This window comes from Protomyctophum parallelum, assembly GCF_964188405.1.
Source record: "Protomyctophum parallelum genome assembly, chromosome: 1".
NCBI classification, from domain to species: Eukaryota; Metazoa; Chordata; class Actinopteri; order Myctophiformes; family Myctophidae; genus Protomyctophum; species Protomyctophum parallelum.
The window spans coordinates 67,491,041-67,517,998 of NC_139697.1; the positions used below are offsets into that span (position 1 = coordinate 67,491,041).

The 26,958-nt window shown below is 42.3% G+C and overlaps 2 protein-coding genes across 2 annotated transcripts in view; both read right to left on the reverse strand.

Moving 5' to 3' along the window:
- Window positions 1-57: 57 nt before the first annotated feature.
- Window positions 58-19,309, reverse strand: LOC310854599 (AT-rich interactive domain-containing protein 5A-like; the record flags this gene model as incomplete). The annotated part of the gene is made up of 8 exons (XM_083759274.1): window positions 19,163-19,309; window positions 18,361-18,452; window positions 13,245-13,351; window positions 8,532-8,685; window positions 5,402-5,454; window positions 2,343-2,440; window positions 1,854-2,094; window positions 58-72 (listed from the first exon to the last, which is right to left on the reverse strand). Exons 3-8 carry the CDS (start codon window positions 13,248-13,250, stop codon window positions 58-60), a joined length of 567 nt encoding a protein of 188 aa, XP_083615400.1. The 5' UTR covers window positions 13,251-13,351; window positions 18,361-18,452; window positions 19,163-19,309.
- An 82-nt stretch (window positions 19,310-19,391) lies between these two features.
- LOC310854610 (uncharacterized protein) overlaps window positions 19,392-26,958 on the reverse strand; it is a gene marked incomplete at its 3' end in the record, with an annotated part of 33,170 nt that continues 25,603 nt past the window's right edge. Inside the window, exons 4-6 of the mRNA XM_083759285.1 lie at window positions 20,710-20,986; window positions 19,513-19,679; window positions 19,392-19,478 (exon numbers count right to left, since the gene is read on the reverse strand). Of these exons, the coding sequence (XP_083615411.1) occupies window positions 19,392-19,478; window positions 19,513-19,679; window positions 20,710-20,986 (531 nt within the window). The remainder of the gene's footprint in view (window positions 19,479-19,512; window positions 19,680-20,709; window positions 20,987-26,958) is intronic.

The following is a 26,958-nucleotide window of genomic DNA, read 5'->3' on the forward strand; positions in this document are numbered from 1 at the left end:
CGCGGTTTGTTTTTTTTTGGCACTGGAGGGCGCCGTTAGCCAACTTATTATGAGACATCATAAGGCTACTTCCTGATAAGACACACGTGTGGCTCACATGACCACAAAATAATACACCACATATCACATAATGCATTCTTCTGGGATCATGATTAGATTACTTTCCGACACTAGGACAGGCGTGCGCGCCATTTGAAGGTGCATGGAATGGAGCGACTTACAAAACACGTCAGTTAACACCCCGAACGCCCGGGGGTATTTAGGACCATTAAATCAGGGCGCCCAGCGATTTGCAGCAACGTAGCGCATTTCAAGGTGCACCAGGTGCCATCTTGGATGTAGCTGAAGTAGCTAGATGTAGCCAAAACACTCCCGAGGCGATCGACAACAACGGGCAGTATGATTACTTCTAACGCGACAAGCGACGGGGACCGCGATGGGCCGTCTAAAACATAAACTTTGGTTAGAATTGGACGGATTGATTTAGATCAAGAGTTATTCACAAGATTTGCGATCTCATCCACTAAAATGGAGGGGGGACCACTTTGGATGACGTCCCAACCGGAAATGACATTGAATGTTGCCCAACAGGTGCTCCCAGCCTGTGGAGCGGTGCGATCGGTTATGATATCATTAATGTTCCGTCCTGTGATTAATCTCCATCCTGGGCGCTGAGAGTAACTATTTGATAGGAGAAGGAGACCTCCGTTTATGCCGATCAGGGTGTTAATGTAATTGCATACAGTATGTCGTAACCTACTGTAAATAAATGTTATTTTAAATGACATTTTCTGACAGTAATTATCTGGGTGTATTTTTATACAAATATTAACTTTTATTTATTTATAACTTAATAGACCAGGCTAGGAACTAGACAAAGATACAAGTGCAAGTTCCCATATGGGGCTACAGGAAAGTTTTGACTCCTGCTTTGTTTATCTCTTCCCACCAGGGGGTGCCAGACTGCCATGCCTGCTTAAATCATGCAATGTTGAAGTACAGTAGTGCTATTGTGTTGCACAGATAATGTAAAGCAGCCGCACGCACACACACACACACACACACACACACACACACACACACACACACACACACACACACACACACACACACACACACACACACACACACACACACACACACACACACACACACACACACACACACACACACACACACACACACAGTACTTTACATGTTTTTTTTACTAGTCTTTGTTGAAGCCGACTATCACTACACACAAAGGCAGATATACCAGCTCACGGCGCCTTGCAATGTTGATGCCTTGTGAACTTGTATTTCAGCTCTTTTCACCATTTTCTGGAACGATCTTTTCACATTTCGGGGGGGGGGGGGGATGATTACATTTCAATACATTTCAATACAGCAATGCCTTGATATTAAAGAAGAAAATGTACTAAGGCCAAGTACCCCAGTACTTTAACTCAAGTATAAATTTGACAGAGCAACTTCCATATGTGGTTGTGGACGAGTAATATTTGACGAAGAGTATCTATACTTCTTTTCGACTGACTCAGTACTCAGAACCCTCCATGATAACATGAAACTTTCCTTGAATTTCTAGTTTTTCTTTTGTTTACTTTTCCATTATACACACACAATCTTCCCAACATTCGGATAGTACTAAAGTAGCATTTATAAGAGAGACAAATCAGGAGAAGATCAACCATTCGCTGTCCCGACTCCCTGCAACACGCTCTTGCAAGATCTAGCAGCAGCTATCGCGGTGCCCACAGTCAGGGGGCAACGCGGTAGTGGGATGGCACATCATTCCTACATTAAAACCCAGGTCTAAATGGGTCAAGCATCTTTGCTGATAGATAGATACGCACCATTGGAGGAGGAGGAGGAGGAGGAGGAGGAGGAGGGTGAGGAAGAGAAGGAGAAAGAGGAGCGGCAGCAGGAAGAGGAGGAGTTAAACTCTTCTCTCTGGCTTTGATGCGAGGCTTTCGGCCCCTCGCCATGGGCTTCCTCCCCCTCCCCACCGCTCTGGTCCTGGGAACCGCTAAGGATTCTGGGATTTGGAGTTCCGCCCCTCCGGCTTCAAGGTGCTTCTCATAGGGCAGTATCAGCCTTGAGAAGACGAACGAACGAACACACACACACACACACACACACACACACACACACAGTCTAATTATGATACACTGCAACAATATAAATGTACATTTAACAGTTTGAATGGATGCGAGTGTGAGTGTGTGTGTGTGTGTGTGTGTGTGTGTGTGTGTGTGTGTGTGTGTGTGTGTGTGTGTGTGTGTGTGTGTGTGTGTGTGTGTGTGTGTGTGTGTGTGTGTGTGTGTGTGTGTGTGTGTGTGCACCTCTCGTAGTGTCTCCTGGTGCACGTAGCAGCGCTGGTGCTTCCCGGACATCCACCCAGCTCGTTATACACCACCTTCCACAGCCGGTCTGACGTCACCTACAGACAGACAGACAGACAGACAGACAGACAGACAGACCATTGTTAGTGTCAGTTGTACACCTGCGGTGATATCTTGTTTAAACCATTTTCACCATATTACACAGCACACTTAGATATTTCAACAACCATTTGTTGTAAACTAGGCAACTATAGTCAACTAGTAAAAATCACTACAGGACCAGGAGTCCGGCTCCTGCCCTATGGGGGTCAGGGGTCACCAACATGTCCTCACACCGACACATGCATAGACATATATAAAGGCTAGATGGCTCAAAGCAGAGTCTCTGACGTAGTTCACCCAGCGGCCATCTTGCTTCGGGGCTACAGTTCAATGGCAGCTCAAACAAAAACAGTCATAACTCCCTCAAATCTTGACGTATTTACAAACGGGTTGGTTTATTACAAACGCTGTCAACGTGGCTATGATTCAGGACGCGTATCTGCTTAATTTTGTTTTTTATAAAAATGTCATATAAAACTAAAAGCATATAAGTATGCTTTTATAAGTATGTGTAATTTTATTCTCAAATGGACACATGTTAAACATTTACACTGCCTCGGGTTTAAACTGTAGGGGCAAAACACACGCACCCATACACACAACACAACACAATGTGTGATGTCACTTCTATTCCGCCTTCTGATTGGCTTACTCAAATTGAACCACAAATGAGAGGCAGAGTAGGGTGTTCCATTTGAACACTCTCAGAGTTACAGAGCCGGTATGCTCATTCAGGGCTATACAGTAGAGTTACAGAGCCGGTATGCTCATTCAGGGCTATACAGTAGAGTTACAGAGCCGGTATGCTCATTCAGGGCTATACAGTAGTTACAGAGCCGGTATGCTCATTCAGGGCTATACAGTAGAGTTACAGAGCCGGTATGCTCATTCAGGGCTATACAGTAGAGTTACAGAGCCGGTATGCTCATTCAGGGCTATACAGTAGTTACAGAGCCGTTATGGTCATTCAGGGCTATACAGTAGAGTTACAGAGCCGGTATGCTCATTCAGGGCTATACAGTAGTTACAGAGCCGTTATGGTCATTCAGGGCTATACAGTAGAGTTACAGAGCCGGTATGCTCATTCAGGGCTATACAGTATAGAGTTACAGAGCCGTTATGGTCATTCAGGGCTATACAGTAGAGTTACAGAGCCGGTATGCTCATTCAGGGCTATACAGTATAGAGTTACAGAGCCGGTATGCTCATTCAGGGCTATACAGTAGTTACAGAGCCGGTATGCTCATTCAGGGCTATACAGTAGAGTTACAGAGCCGTTATGGTCATTCAGGGCTATACAGTAGAGTTACAGAGCCGTTATGGTCATTCAGGGCTATACAGTAGAGTTACAGAGCCGTTATGCTCATTCAGGGCTATACAGTAGCGTCTTCATGAGTTTCCGGTGACATTATTATTTATTGCCCACTCATGTTGTATGTCCGTGACAAAAAACAAATCTATTTTTACAAAAATACCGATGATGACCCCTGACCCCTGCCTATCGGCCTCGTGGCTCTGGACACCTCGTTGGTTGCCAAGGAACCAATGCTGCTACTTATTTCTTTTTCTGTCTCTTCCGCACACAGTAATTGTATGTTATTTTTACTCGTTTTGTCTTAAGCATCCTAATGTCATTATTGCATAATTGTGTTTCCTTTTGCTTGATGTTCTTGTGTACTGTAAGCATATTGAATTGCCTCGTTGTTGAAATGTACCGTACAAATAAAACCGCCTTGCCTACATCAATGCTCCAATTAACCCATTTAGGCCTGACGTCGAAATAAATAAAAAAGTCTTCTGAAAGAATATTATATTCAAATATTTGTGCCACATTTTCATGATTTTTCAAAAATAGCAGACCTACAAGCTCGCTATGAGCTTGTAGATCTGCTATTTTTCAATAGCTAAAGTATAACATAATGCCCAGTTAAAACACCAAAACGGGTTCCCGTCCAGATGGGGTTAAAATTCCGCCTTTAGCACACGTGGAGGTTTCGGCCCTGACAGGTTGAATAATTTATGTCCGATAAAAATCCATAAAACAAATTACAGTCGTCATTTTGTATGTATAAATAATTGATTCACATTTAGACTTAATTTGTTCATTTAGACTTGGAATTAATTCAGTTCCACTGTTAAACGGCTGCAAAATGAAGACGCATGATGCATTCATCTTAGGAGGTACATCTTTTCTTAACCCTTTATGGATTTACTTTTATGGATGAGCGTTTATGGATTTCTTCATAAACCCCTGCATCATCATTCGTGTCCAAACAGAGTTCTCGGCCTGGGCGTGTATTAGACAAAACACGGCGACCGAGTCCCCTGGTTACCGCGGCAACCACCCCCGCGCTATGAGCTATTTTTTATGCGCTATGAGCTATTTTTCAATAGCTAAAGCATAACATAATGCTAACACCAAAAGGGGTTCCCGCCCCCAAAATGTAGGCCTACAGTAGGAGTCAATAGACTTAGCTACTTTAAACCAGTGTCCGCAACACCATTTCCATCCTAGAAATATAAAGCGGATCAAGGTGAAATGGCATTTCACATTTTGTGTGCGCGTGCATGCGTGCGCGTGAGAGGGGGGGGGGTATGCCTGTCTTGGGTATGCCTGTCTTGAGCTTGATATGCTTTAGCTATTGAAAAATAGCAGATCTACAAGCTCATAGCGCGCCGAGCTTGTAGGTCTGCTGTTTTTGAAAAATCAAAGAACGACTGACATAGAAACATAGCTTTTTCAGAAAACTGTCAGGATGTAGAAGACACTTTTAGAATCTGATCTCAGGTCAGAATGGATTAAAGAGCTGGAGAGACAGGCATACCCCCCCCCCCCCCCCCCCCCAGCTGCTGAAGAAACACAACGCAATGATTACTATCAAAGTATAGAGCTTTTTTTTTTTAAGGAAAATAAATATATATATATTTTAATGAAAGGTATACAAATATGTACTGACCTTGTCGTATCCTCCCAGTCGCTTCACCACTGAATACATGAGGAACAGGTTGACTATGGAGAGAGACAACACTGTGTGAGGACATTGATTGATTGGATTGATTGATTATTAGTAAACCTAAACATCACGAGGTGCAGTAAGGCTACAATGATAGCAGAAAACGTCCCAGACAGACAGACAGACAGACAGACAGACAGACAGACAGACAGACAGACAGACAGACAGACCCCGGAGGCACACTGTCGCGCGTGGACGCGCACGTCCCCTGCTGCGCGCAGCTTAAAAACCGGGTTTTTAGACAGCTGGTGGATGGAAAAGAAGCTCCACCTCCGCGCCCGACGGACGCGACGGACAGCTTCACGGACACGCTCTCCTCCGTGAATACCCCAAATGACTGAAAGATACATTATTCAATTTAAGCTCCATTTCACAAAATAGTGCAAATATTAGATCGAGCACACGATGCGATCGCACTGCAACTCCTTGTGAACCATGTAGATAGAATACTTTCACTGTTTTTGAAAATGTTTGGAAATGTTTTATTTATATTTATTCAAATTTTGTTAAAATATTTACGAAATAAATAAATAAAGAACAAAAAAACCCAACTCAATAGTAGCGATATAGACAGTGATGTAATTTGCAATATCACACGTAAAACAAAAAAAAACGCTTTAACAATCAACAGCTTCAAAATAATTTCAAAAAAGCAAATCAATAAAATACTGTGATCTCAACTTCATTATTAGGTTAATGGCAATAAACCACAGAGAGCAATTATAAATGCTGACGAGAGAGAAACCAACGGCTAGTAAATTCTGTACGTGTGGAAACGGTGATTAATTGCACAACGCTCCAGTTCGATTCCTGTTGCCTCTGATGATGGCAACAGGAAACCACGCACGCTGCCAAGTGTTAGAACAGCACCAGCGGTGATGAAAGAACAAGTCTGACAGGAACACACACACAACACAGTCTATACTAGCGTCACTCTTTCAGCCCAATGACTACAATACCACACACACACACACACACACACACACACACACACACACACACACACACACACACACACACACACACACACACACACACACACACACACACACACACACACACACACACAAGCACCGTGGTTCTCAAACCTTTCAGGTCGAGGCCAAAAAGAGAGATTAGATTAGTTTGCCAGGGACCCAAACTAGTGAAAATCAGGGACGTGCTAGGGGCTGAAATCCCATATAGAGAGGGCACTTTTGGACAAAAAACTAAATAGCGAAAATAGCAGATCTACAAGCTCTCAACGCGTCGCACGGGGCCGCAACCCAGCACTCTTTATTTCTACTGGAGATGCGATGTGTAACGACCTGGATTCAGAAACAAATTTGTTCAACGCAAAAATGGTGCGTTCCAAGTTCAGGAAAAGACTTCGGAAAAAAAGCTATTCTCCTGAATGCGGCATGGAAAGTAAAAGAGGGGCATTTTGCATTTCTTTCACCGTGTAGCAAATTCTGCAATCGTGGTCTGGAGAGGGCAGTTGTTTAACAGACGGGTAAAAGGGCAGGGGGCTGAAGCCCCCCTTTGATGTCTATGTGTGCACGTCCCTGGTGCAAATAAAAGGGCAACACACACTGCTGCTAACGGCGTGCGTCAAAACAACACACACTGCTGCTAACGGCGTGCGTCAAAACAACACACACTGCTGCTAACGGCGTGCGTCAAAACAACACACACTGCTGCTAACGGCGTGCGTCAAAACAACACACACTGCTGCTAACGGCGTGCGTCAAAACAACACACACTGCTGCTAACGGCGTGCGTCAAAACAGCCTCCATTCATTTTCAACGGACCTTTCTATCCCACACCGGCGGCGTCAGACGTGCGTTCACGCCTCGCCCGACAGTGTTGTCGCGCGGTGAAAGTGTCGCACAACGCGTCGCTTTGCACACCGCGTTTCAATTTTGAAAGAAATGTGAAACGAGTAATTTTTTATTTGGTACTTCAATTTTGAACATACCGTCTTTTACTTGTAAGAGTTAAGTAAAAAAACAACCACGGATTACTTCTTGCACCATCGTTAGGTTAGAAAGCACCGTGTCGGTCGCAGGTGACATTAAACTTGGTGCATTGTGACAACAAAGTATATAGGCTATATTTAGAAACGATGTCAGAAAGGTGACTCACAATGTAAAGACTGCCCGATTGGCTGCGTATCTGAAAATGTCAGCGCGGTGACATTTTCAGATCAATCAGGCTGGAACCCAGGTTAGTAAAATATGACCTCTGGATTCTATAGGGTGCAACAGTTACTTAACGAACTGATTAATGGATTATATACGCCACATTTGACAAAATGATAGATTATCAAAAACAACAAAGTGTTTCAGTGGTTAATGTTTTGGGTAACTGCTTCGCACCGTGTTTGGAGCTTGTGGATCTGCTGTTTTATGATCCAGTAGGGCATTCATTTATTAAAAATATAATATAACCATAAACAAAATATGGTCATAACTAAGAGGTTTCTGCCTGACAGCAACGATATATTCTGTATATAATGAAACATAGGAAACCCCCAAAATGCGCTTCATCAATCAAAAAAAAGTAACCGATAGAATAATCGAATCTGTGTAAATGAGTGTGTAAATTAAGTCATTTAGAACGTTGCAGAAGACTAAATTGACAGCTTCCAGCTTCCAGCTTCCGACAACAAACATCTGGACGCTTGTGTTGATTTGATTTCTTCGACCAAAACTTAGACCAAAAATGTTCGTCGACTACCTTTTTTCACTGACGAAAACTAAATGGAAACTAGACTAAAATGTTAGGATGGGAGTGGACAAGAGATCCAGTATAAGTCATTTTACAATTGGTTGCATGCTGAAAATAATCTACAAGCGATCTTGTAGATCGGCTATTTTCAGCAAGTGTAAAAACTGTTCACGACTGCATCAAGGCCCGCCAAAATGCCAAAATGACTAAGATCTTATGAAACTAGACCGACACTAAAACATTCCGGGGTGAGTGACTAAAAATGTGACTAAAACTAAATTAAAACTACTCAAGAGACCACGAGTAAAAAAGAAAAACTAAAATCAAAACTTTGCAGCTTGGTTGAGAGAGAGAGAGACTCACTCCTCTTGAAGCCCAGGTTGGGCACCTTGTGGATGGGCGAGCTGTGGCAGTCCATGTAGGTGTACAGCTGCTCCAGGAACAGCTGCTCCTCGGGGTGGGGCAGCCAGTCGTCTTCCTCACTGTTGTTCATCTCCACGCTGCCCAGAACGTTCTCCTAGCGAAACACAGAACACACCTCGTTAGGATCATTGCATACTGCTGGTACCTCTTATCTCCTACCAGGACCTTTTAGTACACTGTTGGTTTTATATTATATCCTACCAGCTATAGGACCTTAGCTCAACCGTCTGGGCACCTAGGCTGCCTGACGGCGTGCCGCGGGTTCGACTCCCGATCCCGACGGCCCTTGCCGCATGTCTACCCCCCCTCCCCCCCATCTCTCCCCCCATTTCCTGTCAAATTACAAAAAAAACAAAAACAAATAAAGAGATCTATTAACATGGTTTTGCCGTTGTTATCTTGGCCACCCGTTTCTGTATTCTTTCAAGAATCTTCTTTCTTCCTTCAACATAAAGGAACGTCACGTCATGAAAAGGTCTTCCTTCAACATAAAGGAACGTCACGTCATGAAAAGGTCTTCCTTCAACATAAAGGAACGTCACGTCATAAAAAGGTCTTCCTTCAACATAAAGGAACGTCACGTCATGAAAAGGTCTCCCTTCAACATAAAGGAACGTCACGTCATAAAAAGGTCTTCCTTCAACATAAAGGAACGTCACGTCATGAAAAGGTCTTCCTTCAACATAAAGGAACGTCACATCATAAAAAGGTCTTCCTTCAACATAAAGGAACGTCACGTCATGAAAAGGTCTTCCTTCAACATAAAGGAACGTCACATCATGAAAAGGTCTTCCTTCAACATAAAGGAACGTCATGTCATGAAAAGGTCTTCCTTCAACATAAAGGAACGTCACGTCATGAAAAGGTCTTCCTTCAACATAAAGGAACGTCACGTCATGAAAAGGTCTTCCTTCAACATAAAGGAACGTCACGTCATGAAAAGGTCTTCCTTCAACATAAAGGAACGTCACATCATGAAAAGGTCTTCCTTCAACATAAAGGAACGTCACGTCATGAAAAGGTCTTCCTTCAACATAAAGGAACGTCACGTCATGAAAAGGTCTTCCTTCAACATAAAGGAACGTCACGTCATAAAAAGGTCTTTCTTCAACATAAAGGAACGTCACGTCATGAAAAGGTCTTCCTTCAACATAAAGGAACGTCACGTCATAAAAAGGTCTTCCTTCAACATAAAGGAACGTCACGTCATGAAAAGGTCTTCCTTCAACATAAAGGAACGTCACATCATGAAAAGGTCTTCCTTCAACATAAAGGAACGTCACGTCATAAAAAGGTCTTCCTTCAACATAAAGGAACGTCACATCATAAAAAGGTCTTCCTTCAACATAAAGGAACGTCATGTCATAAAAAGGTCTTCCTTCAACATAAAGGAACGTCACATCATGAAAAGGTCTTCCTTCAACATAAAGGAACGTCACGTCATAAAAAGGTCTTCCTTCAACATAAAGGAACGTCACATCATAAAAAGGTCTTCCTTCAACATAAAGGAACGTCACATCATAAAAAGGTCTTCCTTCAACATAAAGGAACGTCATGTCATAAAAAGGTCTTCCTTCAACATAAAGGAACGTCACGTCATGAAAAGGTCTTCCTTCAACATAAAGGAACGTCACATCATGAAAAGGTCTTCCTTCAACATAAAGGAACGTCACGTCATGAAAAGGTCTTCCTTCAACATAAAGGAACGTCACGTCATAAAAAGGTCTTCCTTCAACATAAAGGAACGTCATGTCATAAAAAGGTCTTCCTTCAACATAAAGGAACGTCATGTCATAAAAAGGTCTTCCTTTAACATAAAGGAACGTCACATCATAAAAAGGTCTTCCTTCAACATAAAGGAACGTCACGTCATAAAAAGGTCTTCCTTCAACATAAAGGAACGTCATGTCATAAAAAGGTCTTCCTTCAACATAAAGGAACGTCATGTCATAAAAAGGTCTTCCTTCAACATAAAGGAACGTCATGTCATAAAAAGGTCTTCCTTCAACATAAAGGAACGTCACATCATGAAAAGGTCTTCCTTCAACATAAAGGAACGTCACGTCATAAAAAGGTCTTCCTTCAACATAAAGGAACGTCACGTCATGAAAAGGTCTTCCTTCAACATAAAGGAACGTCACGTCATAAAAAGGTCTTCCTTCAACATAAAGGAACGTCACGTCATAAAAAGGTCTTCCTTCAACATAAAGGAACGTCACGTCATAAAAAGGTCTTCCTTTAACATAAAGGAACGTCACGTCATAAAAAGGTCTTCCTTCAACATAAAGGAACGTCATGTCATAAAAAGGTCTTCCTTTAACATAAAGGAACGTCACGTCATAAAAAGGTCTTCCTTCAACATAAAGGAACGTCATGTCATAACATAAAGGAACGTCACATTATGAAAAGGTCTTCCTTCAACATAAAGGAACGTCACGTCATGAAAAGGTCTTCCTTCAACATAAAGGAACGTCACATCATAAAAAGGTCTTCCTTCAACATAAAGGAACGTCACGTCATAAAAAGGTCTTCCTTCAACATAAAGGAACGTCACATCATAAAAAGGTCTTCCTTCAACATAAAGGAACGTCACGTCATAAAAAGGTCTTCCTTCAACATAAAGGAACGTCACGTCATGAAAAGGTCTTCCTTCAACATAAAGGAACGTCACGTCATAAAAAGGTCTTCCTTCAACATAAAGGAACGTCATGTCATAAAAAGGTCTTCCTTCAACATAAAGGAACGTCACGTCATGAAAAGGTCTTCCTTCAACATAAAGGAACGTCACGTCATAAAAAGGTCTTCCTTCAACATAAAGGAACGTCATGTCATAAAAAGGTCTTCCTTCAACATAAAGGAACGTCACGTCATGAAAAGGTCTTCCTTCAACATAAAGGAACGTCACGTCATAAAAAGGTCTTCCTTCAACATAAAGGAACGTCACATCATAAAAAGGTCTTCCTTCAACATAAAGGAACGTCACGTCATGAAAAGGTCTTCCTTCAACATAAAGGAACGTCACGTCATAAAAAGGTCTTCCTTCAACATAAAGGAACGTCATGTCATAAAAAGGTCTTCCTTCAACATAAAGGAACGTCACGTCATGAAAAGGTCTTCCTTCAACATAAAGGAACGTCACGTCATAAAAAGGTCTTCCTTCAACATAAAGGAACGTCACATCATAAAAAGGTCTTCCTTCAACATAAAGGAACGTCACGTCATGAAAAGGTCTTCCTTCAACATAAAGGAACGTCACGTCATAAAAAGGTCTTCCTTCAACATAAAGGAACGTCATGTCATAAAAAGGTCTTCCTTCAACATAAAGGAACGTCACGTCATGAAAAGGTCTTCCTTCAACATAAAGGAACGTCACGTCATAAAAAGGTCTTCCTTCAACATAAAGGAACGTCATGTCATAAAAAGGTCTTCCTTCAACATAAAGGAACGTCACGTCATGAAAAGGTCTTCCTTCAACATAAAGGAACGTCACGTCATGAAAAGGTCTTCCTTCAACATAAAGGAACGTCACGTCATGAAAAGGTCTTCCTTCAACATAAAGGAACGTCACGTCATGAAAAGGTCTTCCTTCAACATAAAGGAACGTCACGTCATAAAAAGGTCTTCCTTCAACATAAAGGAACGTCACATCATGAAAAGGTCTTCCTTCAACATAAAGGAACGTCACATCATAAAAAGGTCTTCCTTCAACATAAAGGAACGTCACATAATAAAAAGGTCTCCCTTCAACATAAAGGAACGTCACGTCATAAAAAGGTCTTCCTTCAACATAAAGGAACGTCACGTCATAAAAAGGTCTTCCTTCAACATAAAGGAACGTCACATCATGAAAAGGTCTTCCTTCAACATAAAGGAACGTCACGTCATGAAAAGGTCTTCCTTCAACATAAAGGAACGTCACGTCATGAAAAGGTCTTCCTTCAACATAAAGGAACGTCACATCATGAAAAGGTCTTCCTTCAACATAAAGGAACGTCATGTCATAAAAAGGTCTTCCTTTAACATAAAGGAACGTCACGTCATGAAAAGGTCTTCCTTCAACATAAAGGAACGTCACGTCATAAAAAGGTCTTCCTTCAACATAAAGGAACGTCACATCATGAAAAGGTCTTCCTTCAACATAAAGGAACGTCATGTCATAAAAAGGTCTTCCTTCAACATAAAGGAACGTCATGTCATAAAAAGGTCTTCCTTCAACATAAAGGAACGTCACGTCATGAAAAGGTCTTCCTTCAACATAAAGGAACGTCACGTCATGAAAAGGTCTTCCTTCAACATAAAGGAACGTCACGTCATAAAAAGGTCTTCCTTCAACATAAAGGAACGTCACATCATAAAAAGGTCTTCCTTCAACATAAAGGAACGTCACATCATGAAAAGGTCTTCCTTCAACATAAAGGAACGTCACATAATAAAAAGGTCTCCCTTCAACATAAAGGAACGTCACGTCATGAAAAGGTCTTCCTTCAACATAAAGGAACGTCACGTCATAAAAAGGTCTTCCTTCAACATAAAGGAACGTCACGTCATGAAAAGGTCTTCCTTCAACATAAAGGAACGTCACATCATGAAAAGGTCTTCCTTCAACATAAAGGAACGTTATCCTAAACAGTTTTGGGGGTGAAAGTGTTATACCTTCATTCTCTCTATCCAGGACTCTGATTGGCTGGATGTGGGAGAGTCCCTGCTGTAGCGGCCTCTCCTCTTGCGCGGACGGCCCCTCAAGCTAAGAGGCGGACATCCTGGAGAAAAGAAATATTCATGAACATCGGAACAAAGATTGTTTAGTCGTTTGGAATATATATTACATTCCCTATATTTATTAAAAGACTGAAACATGAAGGCAATCCTCTGTGAAGTGAAGTCTCTCCCTTGACTGAAAGCTATGAAAGCAACCTCTACTCCTCCAGGAAAATAAATAAGTTTGAGGCCTGACAAACAAGCTTCAAGTCCCTTTTCATCTGATTCACAACTCACAACTTTTATACGTCGTTGTTGTCGCCGGGCGGAAACCTCTTATCTCCATATTGCGGCCTTTTGTGGGGTTTTTTGTACATTTAACGACCTGCTTGATCGCACTACAGCGTCAAAGGTAGCAGATCCACAAGCTCGAAACGCAGATCGAAGAGACGCGTTTTGAGCTTGTAGATCTGCTACTTCAGAAGACATATTGGTTATGAAGGGAGAACATGTTTATTTTTTAAATAGTATTTATAGTCAGGACAGAGTAAAGACACGGAAAGAGGGCACATGTTTTTTTCCCCTGCATAAATTAATGTATTTTAATAGATAGGAATAGATTGAAAACGAGCTTGTAGGTCTGCTATTATTTTTTTTTATCGTGAAAATATTTATTTCAGAAAACTGGAGGATTTAGACGATTCTTTTTAGATTTTCATGTCAGGCCTAATGAAAAGTCCCAACAAGAGCTTGTGACTAAATAGTACATAACTACATTAGATTCAGTAGAACAGTGGTTCCTAAAAGTGGGGTCTGGGGACCCCCAGGGGACCCTGAGATAGTTCCAGGGGTCCACAGCTAAATGCTAGTTAGGAACCAAATAGACCCTTATGGGTGTAAGAGTGTAAAAATGTACTTTTGTTTTTGTACAATTAACATCGATTTTACAATATAAACTGGGGTCCCGGTGATAGAAATGCCATTCAATGGGGGCCTGTAGAAAAATATGCATGTCAAACTGGGGGTCCTTGAAATTAAACGGGTTGGGAATCACTGCTAGACCCGTAAAAATAATTACTCTCATGGGGGTCCCTGGCATATCTTTTCAAATGGGGGTCCGCGGGCTGATTAGTGTCAATTTGGGGGTCCTTGACGTGAGAGTTTGGGAACCACTGCATTAGAAATATGCATTTCTTCTGTGTCTAAACGTTCGTGGACGTTTCCGTCCGACAGCGGCAATATGAAAGACTCTTTGGAAAGAAATAAGAGAATCTTAAGTTGTAATGTTACTTTAGGCTCAGCCTGAATTCCATTTTTTACCAGACAGAATAAGCAGCAGTATGATGAGCTGTTAGTTGTTACTTCAGAACTGCAGATATGTTGGGCATTTATTTAAAAAACTAAAAGAAAGTTCATACATTTTCAAAATAATCGGGAAATAGCACACAAAACATTGCCGATTTACAAGCTCATAATGTGCTGCGATGCAAGACGTTGTGAGCTTGTAGGTCGGCTATTTTCTGACGATTTGTTAAGTATATATAGTATATGGTCCGTTTTGGCCGACATTTACATTATTTATTTCCGGTCACCAATTTATTTTGTAAATTTCATTGAGAAGCATAGTAAAGTCATTTGTCATAATATGCTGTGTGCCAAAGCTTAAGGCATACAGAAACATATTTTTTAATATATGCTCAATAATTCCCAAAACACAATTAACATTTTAAATCTTCATTATGTGTATGACAACAGCTATAACAACTAATTATAACTAGCTATAATCATGGATCCGTGTATGGAGGGGTGGGTTTTTTTGAGTGGTGCAACCACTCCAAGGAACAGCAATGTCCGTGTCTATGTGTTGTTCACCTATGTGTCCGCCTATGTGACGTTAATGAGCACCAGTATGACTATTAGTACCAGTAGGGGCGCTGTTGTGCCAGAAACAGAGAGAGAGAGAGAGAGAGAGAGAGAGAGAGGGCACCACTCGGTTCACACGGGTGTGATCTTTTTTTTTAATGCAAAAGTAGAAATGAAGTGAATGTTATCTCTGCACACATTCCACCCTGACAGCGAGCGTCCTCCCAGACTCAGGGAGACTCTCCAAGGCCACATCACATGGAACCACGTGACCCGGCCCACCACGCCAAGGCACTGGTAAGAGGGCACTTTTGGACAAAAGATAGCAGATCTACAAGCTCACAAGAGAGCTTGTAGATCAGCTATTGTCGGTGGCGCAACCCAGCACTCTTCTTTATCTACTGGAGATGCGGTGTACAATAAACGACATGGATTTCGAAACAAATTTGCTCCCAACGTAAAATGCTGTGTTCAGCAAGTTCAGCAATTCTCCTGAAATGCTGCCTTCCGGCACGGCATGGAAAGGAGGGGCATTTCTTTGGCCATTAGTAAAATGCTGCATTGGTGGTCTGGGAGAGGGCAGGTGTTTTACAGACGGGTTAAAGGGCAGGGGCTGAAGCCCCCCTCTGATGTGTGCGTCTCTAAGGGGCTGAAGCCCCCCTCTGATGTGTGCGTCTCTGGTTCTCAACCATGTGGGCCAGGTCTTTGGGTAGCTCTTGTGAACGTTGCAGAGCTGCGTGTGACTCAGGGGGTTTGGCTTGTGGCGGACATTTTTGTCTAAATTAAATACAAAATGATTATTACCAGAAACACATAGAGAGCTATAGCCCTGAATGATCACAACCGGTCTGTGACTCTCTGTAAAGAGTTACGGGGGGGGGGGGGATTTAGAAGGTTTCATGTGCCATATAGTGTCGTAGTAAATCAGTGTAATACACATTCTGAAGAAAACCTGGAGAAAACCTTGAACATTCGGTTATTGGTTATTATGATCATAATAAAAACATTATGTAAAACAAAACAAAAATTGTCAAAAAGGTCTTTGACACGGACACATGTGTCTGTGTACTACAGACATATTGATGACCACTGTACTGTCTGTGTACTACAGACATATTGATGACCACTGTACTGTCTGTGTACTACAGACAGATTGATGACCACTGTACTGTCTGTGTACTACAGACATATTGATGACCACTGTACTGTCTGTGTACTACAGACAGATTGATGACCACTGTACTGTCTGTGTACTACAGACATATTGATGACCACTGTACTGTCTGTGTACTACAGACATGTTGATGACCACTGTACTGTCTGTGTACTACAGACATGTTGATGACCACTGTACTGTCTGTGTACTACAGACAGATTGATGACCACTGTACTGTCTGTGTACTACAGACATATTGATGACCACTGTACTGTCTGTGTACTACAGACAGATTGATGACCACTGTACTGTCTGTGTACTACAGACAGATTGATGACCACTGTACTGTCTGTGTACTACAGACAGATTGATGACCACTGTACTGTCTGTGTACTACAGACATATTGATGACCACTGTACTGTCTGTGTACTACAGACATATTGATGACCACTGTACTGTCTGTGTACTACAGACATGTTGATGACCACTGTACTGTCTGTGTACTACAGACATGTTGATGACCACTGTACTGTCTGTGTACTACAGACAGATTGATGACCACTGTACTGTCTGTGTACTACAGACATATTGATGACCACTGTACTGTCTGTGTACTACAGACAGATTGATGACCACTGTACTGTCTGTGTACTACAGACAGATTGATGACCACTGTACTGTCTGTGTACTACAGACAGATTGATGACCACTGTACTGTCTGTGTACTACAGACATATTGATGACCACTGTACTGTCTGTGTACTACAGACATGTTGATGACCACTGTACTGTCTGTGTACTACAGACATGTTGATGACCACTGTACTGTCTGTGTACTACAGACAGATTGATGACCACTGTACTGTCTGTGTACTACAGACATGTTGATGACCACTGTACTGTCTGTGTACTACAGACATATTGATGACCACTGTACTGTCTGTGTACTACAGACAGATTGATGACCACTGTACTGTCTGTGTACTACAGACAGATTGATGACCACTGTACTGTCTGTGTACTACAGACAGATTGATGACCACTGTACTGTCTGTGTACTACAGACATATTGATGACCACTGTACTGTCTGTGTACTACAGACATGTTGATGACCACTGTACTGTCTGTGTACTACAGACATGTTGATGACCACTGTACTGTCTGTGTACTACAGACAGATTGATGACCACTGTACTGTCTGTGTACTACAGACATGTTGATGACCACTGTACTGTCTGTGTACTACAGACATATTGATGACCACTGTACTGTCTGTGTACTACAGACATGTTGATGACCACTGTACTGTCTGTGTACTACAGACATATTGATGACCACTGTACTGTCTGTGTACTACAGACATATTGATGACCACTGTACTGTCTGTGTACTACAGACATATTGATGACCACTGTACTGTCTGTGTACTACAGACATATTGATGACCACTGTACTGTCTGTGTACTACAGACATATTGATGACCACTGTACTGTCTGTGTACTACAGACATATTGATGACCACTGTACTGTCTGTGTACTACAGACATGTTGATGACCACTGTACTGTCTGTGTACTACAGACATATTGATGACCACTGTACTGTCTGTGTACTACAGACATGTTGATGACCACTGTACTGTCTGTGTACTACAGACAGATTGATGACCACTGTACTGTCTGTGTACTACAGACATGTTGATGACCACTGTACTGTCTGTGTACTACAGACATATTGATGACCACTGTACTGTCTGTGTACTACAGACATATTGATGACCACTGTACTGTCTGTGTACTACAGACATATTGATGACCACTGTACTGTCTGTGTACTACAGACATGTTGATGACCACTGTACTGTCTGTGTACTACAGACATATTGATGACCACTGTACTGTCTGTGTACTACAGACATATTGATGACCACTGTACTGTCTGTGTACTACAGACATATTGATGACCACTGTACTGTCTGTGTACTACAGACATGTTGATGACCACTGTACTGTCTGTGTACTACAGACATGTTGATGACCACTGTACTCACGGATCTGAGCCCAGAGGCTGGTGTTGTTGTCCAGACTGGGGTGACTGAAGGTATCTCTGCAGAACAGAATCCTGGTGCTGGGTAGCGCCACCCTGTGGACATAAACAGCATTGTAATTACTGTATTATCATAACCTTTAAAATCGTAGTGTGTTGCCAATTCTTTACCCACACACACACAGGCTGAGAATGGGTGATTATAGAGTAGTATATTGGTTCTCAAACTAACTGTCCCCTTTTCCTGATTTCTGAATAAAAGTACCCCCTTTGCCCGACTGCTTGTCGCTTAGAAAATGAGAACGCTATATTCTCGTTTTCTAATTTGAAATCCCGAAAAGCCGTTTAGGACATATCCAGGTATCCACCCGATTGTTCTGAACGAACGATAACCCACCTTTTGAAGAATATATTGAAGAAGAAGACAAACACCACAAATATGTAAAAAGGAGTGCAAGACTTGAAATCAGACCATCCTGGGCACATTTACTTTAACCCATTCTGGGGCCGGGAACCCCTTTTGGTGTTAGCATCATGCTATGCTTTAGCTATTGAAAAATAGCAGATCTACAAGCTCATAGGTCTGCTATTTTTGAAAAATCGAAGAACGACTGACATATAGAAACATAGCTTTTCCAGAAAACTGTCAAGATGTAGAAGACATTTTTAGGTAAAAATGGGTTAAACTGTGTCCATTTTCCCCCCTCCCAATGTCCACTTTGCTCTGCGTACCGCACTAGGGGTACACGGCGTACCCCCATTTAAGCACCACAGGCAGCAGTATAGGTATAGATATAGGTACCAACCGTATGGCTCCCAGGGCCAGCAGATGGGGGTCCTGGAGCCCGGGCTCCCCCCCTCCTCCTCCGTCCTGGATCCTCCTCTGCAGCGAGCGGAAGCGACAGTACTGGGGATAGCTCAACACCTTCACCACCGGAAGCTCCAACGCCACGCAGAGAGAGACCGCGTGCTCCGCTGGGCGGTCTGCGACGACGCAGTGAGAGACCGCATGCTCCGCTGGGCGGTCTGCAGCCGCTACGACCGCCGCGTGCGACCGCATGTGACCGCATGATGCGACCGCCGCATGCTCCCCCGCCGCGCAGAGAGAGACCGCGTGCTCTGCTGCAGGGCTGTCCGCTGCGCAGTGAGAGACGACCGGCTGCGCTGCTGCTGCTGCTGGGCGGTCCGCTACGCAGTGAGAGACCGGCTGCGCTGTTTGGAGGTCTGCTGCGCAGTGAGAGACCGGCTGCGCCGTTTGGAGGTCTGCTGCACAGTGAGAGACGCATGGCTGCGCTGCCGGGCAGTCTGCTACGAACGCAGAGACTGCAGAGAAGAGGAATGGCAGTGACCATCATAATCATAATCTTTATTTAAAGTCAAGAGTACATTTGAAGCAAAACGGATACAGTACTCGACAAAGTAGGCATCAATGAATACAGTGATTAATGAAAAGGCGTGAATCGGAAATGACAGAAAACACATACTATCTAAAACGGCTTAAATAAAATACATCCACTGTACTGTATGCTCCTGTATTTTAACGTCAGTTATTATGGTGGTACTTGGGAGACAGAGCCAAATCCTTTCTGAGGTGGTACTTCAGTATAAAAAAGGTTGGTGGGAACCAATGCCCGAGGCTAGGAAGGAGACACCAAATTTCTCTTTCTGATCTCAAGCTGAACAAAGAGAAATTGAACGTTTGGGGCCCGGGACCCCAAACTAGTGAAAACAGAAGATCCACAAATGTCCCAGTCCCACAGTACCCTGATTAACCCATTTTGACCTGGGAACGATTCAGCAAATGTCTTCCGGACAATCCGGACTGTTTTCTTGAAAAAGCTATGTTTTTCTATGTCAGTCGTTCTCAAACACTTTCATGTCACTTTTCATGATTCTTCAAAAATAGCAGACCTACAAGCTCGAAGCGCGGCACTCGGTGCCGCGCTATGAGCTTGTAGATCTGCCATTTTTCAATAGCTAAAGTATTAAGGCTTATACATACTCCAGTTTTTGGTGATAGGTTATCACCCCGCCTCCCTGTGGTTTACATAAATCCAAGTGGACCGCCCAGCCAACTTCTAGACCAATCAGTGAACGGGGTGATAGCTCCAGAGTGAAAAGACTTGTCTGATAGTAAAAACAGAGAGATGGGTGTGTCCGCGGTGATAGCTGATCATCACTGTGACTGACATAATGGTGTAGTTTTCCAACCCTTTAAAAACTACACCGCGGTGATAAGCTATCACCAAAAACTGGAGTATGTATGAGGCTTTACATAATGCAACACCAAAAGGGGTTCCCGCCCAGAATGGGTTAACTCATGGTTGTCCCGTCTGTGTGTGGAACAACTTACTCTCCGTCTCGTCTTCGGGGTCTTCGGAGGTGTCGTCCCGTACACTGGAGATGGTGGAGGGCTCGGGGGGGCTGTTTTGGGTGGAGGAGGAGGAGGAGGAGGTGGTGGTGTTCTCAGGGGTGCTGCAGGGGGTGCAGATGGTGTTGTTGAGCGGAGGTTTGTGGAGTCCGTTGGTCCCACTGGGGTCCTTCTTCCACTCTGCGGGCTCCACACGCGCCCACTTCACCAGGTCATCCACCCGAACCACCACCTTCTTGGATACCGCCAGCACCTCATCCTGGACGGACGGACGGACGGACGGACGGACGGACGGACGGACGGACGGACGGACGGACGGACGGACGGACGGACGGACGGGCACGCACGCACACACACACACACACACACACACACACACACACACACACACACACACACACACACACACACACACACACACACACACACACACACACACACACACACACACACACACACACACACACACACACACACACACACACACACACACACACACACACACACACACACACAGTTTTAGTTTTATTCGTACTTTGGTTTATTTGTGGGTTAGGGTTAGCTGGAGAAATGAATCGAATGAATTTAAAAGGATTATATTATAAATATCCGTATATTTTTATCAATATAAATATTGATAAAAACTAACAATAAGGGTATTCTGTCTATGATTTCAGTTAGTTTTGAGGACACACAATGCACACACACAGCAGCTGCAATCCGTACATTTCAGGTTCCTAGTATAAGCCATACGGTAATGTGTTTTTTCCATCTCTTGGAAAATATTTAACCCATTCTGGGCGGGAACGCCTTTTGGTGTTTTAAGCATTATGTTATACTTTAACTGTTGAAAAATAGCAGACCTACAAGCTCGTAGCGCGGCAGCTTGTAGGTCTGCTATTTTTGAAAACTCATGAAAATGTGGCGCAAATCATTGAATATATATTCTTTCAGAGCGAGCGTTTTTAAGTCAAATCTTTGCTTCTGGGGGGGTCCCTGGAACAACATATTTTCAGATGGCGGTCGGTAGCCAATTACATATAGTTTTTGGGGTCCTTGACATGAAATATTGAGAACCACCGATATAGAAACATGGGGTTTTCAGAAAACTGTCATGATTTAGGAGACATTTTCTAAATTTCTAAGTCCGGTCTAAATGGGTTAAACTCATTTATTTATTACATACAATTAAATAATGCTGTTGCTGAGCCTACATAAAATTAAATAGTGCCGTTGCTAGGCAACTACAGAAATGATACGTGAACACAGTAATCTCTGAATCTCTGGAGCTCAGGCGAGCTGTAGTACGCAGGGGGAGAATATGCATCTATAATTCTCCCGACAACAATATTGTGACGATGATATAAGTGGCGATTACTGGGCAGCAGTTAATGGAACTGATACATTTAATTGATTGTATAAACTATTATAATGATAATTTCACTAAACTAATCGATTAGTAATAGATCCCATTTTGGGCATGATGTCGTAGGTGGAGAAAAAACAGCAACATGCAGTGAAATTCCCTCTTGGAGAAATAATTGCACTGCAAACCTTTAGTTATAATAAAAGAAAATCAAAGTCGGCTTCAGCCTAAAGTCCTAAACCCTTTTGGTCTCTACAAAAAAAAAAATATAGAAATATGATACAATATTATTAAAATATTAATACATGTAATGTTCATTCTATGACCAAAATAAAACTAAACTGAACTCAACTGAACCATCGTTTTCTGCTATAGTCTGTGTCTGGAAGCTAAACCAGATAAAATGGGGATTTCATTCAAATGCGTTGTCATTCCAACCTTTTTTCTGCTCCTTTGATTAAAAATCAACATCAACTAACTCACTGATTAACTCTCTCGTCTAACAATAATAATATTAATCCCTCCGCTCTATGAATGACTCCAAACGTCCAAATCTTAACATTAGGCTAATCTAAATACCGTTTTGAAATATAATAATACAACTAGTTCTTGCTTTGTACTCTTAAGTTTCCGTTTTAGTATACTTTTAGAAATGATCTACCCCAACCGCTCAAACCGAGATCAATTATTTGTGGTGCGATACTAAACTAATTAACTAAACACATGTTGACTATCACAACGCGTTGTGTGTTCCTGTTTTTATACTGATGAGACTGCCTTCCTAACCAACCACAACGACTACTGGATGTTCTGGTTGTGGTTATAGTTTGCATGGTGTAAGGTCGAGTGTCGCAAATTCATTCATTCGTTTGTGTAGCTAATATTATTTCTTTATTCGTTTATTTACCTGTGAAACTGTGATGCGACAAATAAAGGCCGATTCTGAAATGCAGCTCATTTAAAACAACACGCCCAAATAAGCACTTTAGAAACAAGCCCCAAAAACACACAACCACCTATATTTACAAGCAACCTTAGCCTACAGAAAAAGCCCCTTATAGTGAGCAGACATGGCAACACTGATGGGGGGGGGGGGGGGGAGACCCCGGTTGGCCTGCTTTGGCCACCATGAAACTTATTTAACCCTCTCCTCTCCCTCCCACCTCATGGTCATATTTAACCCTCTCCTCCTCCCTCCCTCCTCATGGTCTCTCCTGAGTCTCCTCCTATTCCAGTTTGTCAGCTCCGACACTGATCCCTCCTGTGTTAGCTCACTCACTCCTCCAGGCTGTCACACAACACACCGACCCACCAACCAACCAATCCTGTGTTAGCTCACTCACTCCTCCAGGCCGTCACAGAACACACAGACCAACCAACCCCCGCTAACTAACTATGTACCTTCACTACAAGTACTGCAGTACTTTTACTTCACTCCAGTATATATATATATATATATATATATATATATATATATATATAATATATATATTGGTAAACATTAAAGACGCAAGCCCTATTATATACTTTGGCTATTCAAAAAAATAGGAGGTAGCCTATACAAGACGCACTTGCTATTTTCAAAAAGAAAGTTTGGCAATTTTACAGTAATTATTTGATGCCAGTGATGCTATTTTGTTGTACTTTTATTCAGGCAACATTTTCAAAACAGGCTTTTTACTTTTCATATTGTTGTATCATGCGGGCTACTATTTCTTTAATAATAATAATAAAAACATCTGAAAAGAAAAGTACGTCATCGACCACTGGACACCCCCCCCCCCCCCCCCCCTTAACCCCCCCCAAACACTCGACCCCACCCAAAAAGCCCGACCCCACCCCATGGCACCTCCGCTCTGTCATACAAACAGTAGTTGCTAGGGTGTGAAATGGGTGCTTCAGTTCACACTTATTGTTTTCAAATGCAAGTACCTGGTCACACCTATATATAGCGCCCTCACGGCTGAAACTGTAGCATTGTCTCTGGAAGTACCTGGCCGTCACACCATTGACCAATAACCCCCTCACGGCTGGAAGTACTGTCTGTAAGTACCTGGCCGTCACACCCCCCCCCCCCCCACACACACACACACACAGCTGAAAGTACTGCAGGTTTAGCGTCTGCAACTTTGGTAATCCACAAAAAGGAAACCCCTCACAGAGCGCTAATCTGTCTCTGTGGCTCCTATCCTCTCTCTCTGTGTGTGAACTGCACTATTTCAGATTGCAGCGAGATGATCTCGGTACACATAGGCTACTGTATATCTCTTAACGCATTTCTGGGACGGGAACCCCTTTTGGGGTTTGAAGCATCGCGTTATACTTTTAGCTATTGAAAAATAGCAGATCTACAAGCTCATAGCGTTCAAGCCGCGCTATGAACTTGTAGGTCTGCTATTTTTGAAAATCAAAGTGCAAATCATTGAATATTTATTCTTTCAGAGCAAATGTTTTTAACTCAAATCTTTGCTTTTTTTGGGGGGGGGGGGGGGGGGGGGTCATTTTCAGATGGGGGTCGGTGGCCAAATGCAGATATTTCTTTGGGTCCTTGACATGAAAATGTTTGAGAACAACATAGAAAACTGTCAGGATTTGGAAGGCATTTGTAGAATCCCCCTCAGGTCGGAATGGGTTAACTCCATATTTCAACTTTTGGTGGGTTTTTTGTTTTTGTAAATTAAATTATTAAAGCACTACTTGATTCCACTACAGCGCCACACAAAACCGGCACAAGTAGCAGATCCAGATGCTACTTTTGAGAATTTGGATCCTGAAGTAACTGTTTTGGACATGTGAGGTTTTCACCCAGAGAAAAAACAGAGATGATATACAAACAGAGCACATTTTAAATACATTTGGGGGAAAAAAACCTGCTGCTATTTGGGTACTATTTAAAATATGTAATTTAGAAAATAAAACGCTGCCCACAGGGGAATTTCAGTCACCTCAAAGACAGAACAGCCTTGGTTTCATACTAAGTGACTGCAATATCTTGAAATATTGCTGCCATATTTGTTTCAAAAGCCCAAGTTATCCTGCAACTACTTGTAAAGGGAAATGTGCAATTTTGAAAAGTTGCAATGTGACAAAGCTCGGTTTACACAGTTCTTTAAATTTCCCTTTAATTGTACATACCTTTCTTAATTTAGTAGTAGTAGTTTCATTTTAATATGCTTTGGCAATGTAAAAGTAATTTGTTCTCTCTAATAAATCCCCTTTTGACCTGAGAACGATTCTACAAAATGTCATCTAAATCCTGACAGTTTTCGGAAAAACCCATGTTTCTATGTCAGCCGTTCTCAAGCATACCCTCAAAAATGATCTGTATTTGGGCACCGACCCCCATCTGAAAATACAGTATGTTGTTCCAGGGACACCCCCAGAAGCAGAGATTTGAGTTAAAAACGTTGGCTCTGAAAGAATATATATTCAAAGCTTTGCACTACATTTTCACGATTCAAAAAAAATAGCAGACCTACAAGCTAGTAGATCTGCTATTTTTCAATAGCTAAATTATAACATAATGTTTAAAACACCGACAGGGGTTCCCGCCCAAAATGGGTTAACGCGGATGCGACAGCAGAAGGGTCACTGGTAAATGCCGAAACATTTTAATTGTAAATTGAATCGAGCTGAATTTAAATTCATAGGATAAACTCCTTGTCCAGAGCGCAAGGGCAGAGCCAAGTTTCATGGCCATTTTGTCAAACTAAGCAAATGGCCATGAGATTACAGCAGCATTCATTAGAGCACAAGGATAGGAAGGAAACTAAAACAGTCAACGTAAAATACACGGAGATGTAAACTAAAGTACTGGACAGTACTCAGTTCATGGGCAAATTACAGTATGTCCACCTGGTCTCTGATCTTTTTTATTGCTTAGTTACTCAGTTGGTTTATTGAAACGATGCTGATCTATGACCAGACTCTTGAAGTTGTACTCCATTGTATTAATTGGAATGTTTGCTGGTTAGACTTGTCTCTGAACAGTCCGCTAAAGTTAGGTATGCTGTCTTTTGTGTGGAATATTTCACAGACTCGTTTGCAAATCAAACTATATTGCTGTATTGTATGGCAACCCAACCCCAGTGGAAACCATTCTATAGAGTTGACATCAGTGTTGTCAACTCTTGTGAGAGAAATAAGCCAACCCATACCTCCAAAAACAAGCCCAAAACAAGCCAACTCTTGGCGAGAGAAATAAGCCAAATCTTCCCTCGAAAAACAAGCCAAAACAAGCCCAATAATATCGCCATATAATACTAATAACTAAATATTTGATGCATTTATCATTATAAATTCTATGTATGTCTATAATTATGAATGTTTTGGTCATTTATTATACTATTACACACATAGTTGGAACACCAGACCCATTCTGTCACTCAATGTGATTCATACTCTCCCCAAACCTATGGGTATTTATGGTATATACATCAAAGAAATGTTGGCTTGTTTGATATTCAAAACAAGCCACCAAATGTATTAAACAAGTCCAAAAAGCCGCAACCCGCGACTCGGGGGGGGGGGGGGGGGGGGGGGGGGGAACGCAACTCTGGGAAAAAAAACAAGCTAACTTTGGCGGGAAACAAGCGGACTTGGCAACCGTGGTTGACATCATGAGACGTAGTACAGTAGGGTTATTAATGGCCTCCTACAGGCGTATGCAAAGGCTCAACTTATGTAACTTAGACAGCATTTTATGTAAACATAGCACTAGATAGTAGTATAGTTAATAGTATAGTATTCATGATAACTACTTTGGATGTGTATTGCCATGCCTTTTTGTTCTTGCTTAATGCAAATCGCTCTGGATTAAGAGCGTCTGCTAGATGCCTGAATTGTAAATTGTAAATTGCGCCGTC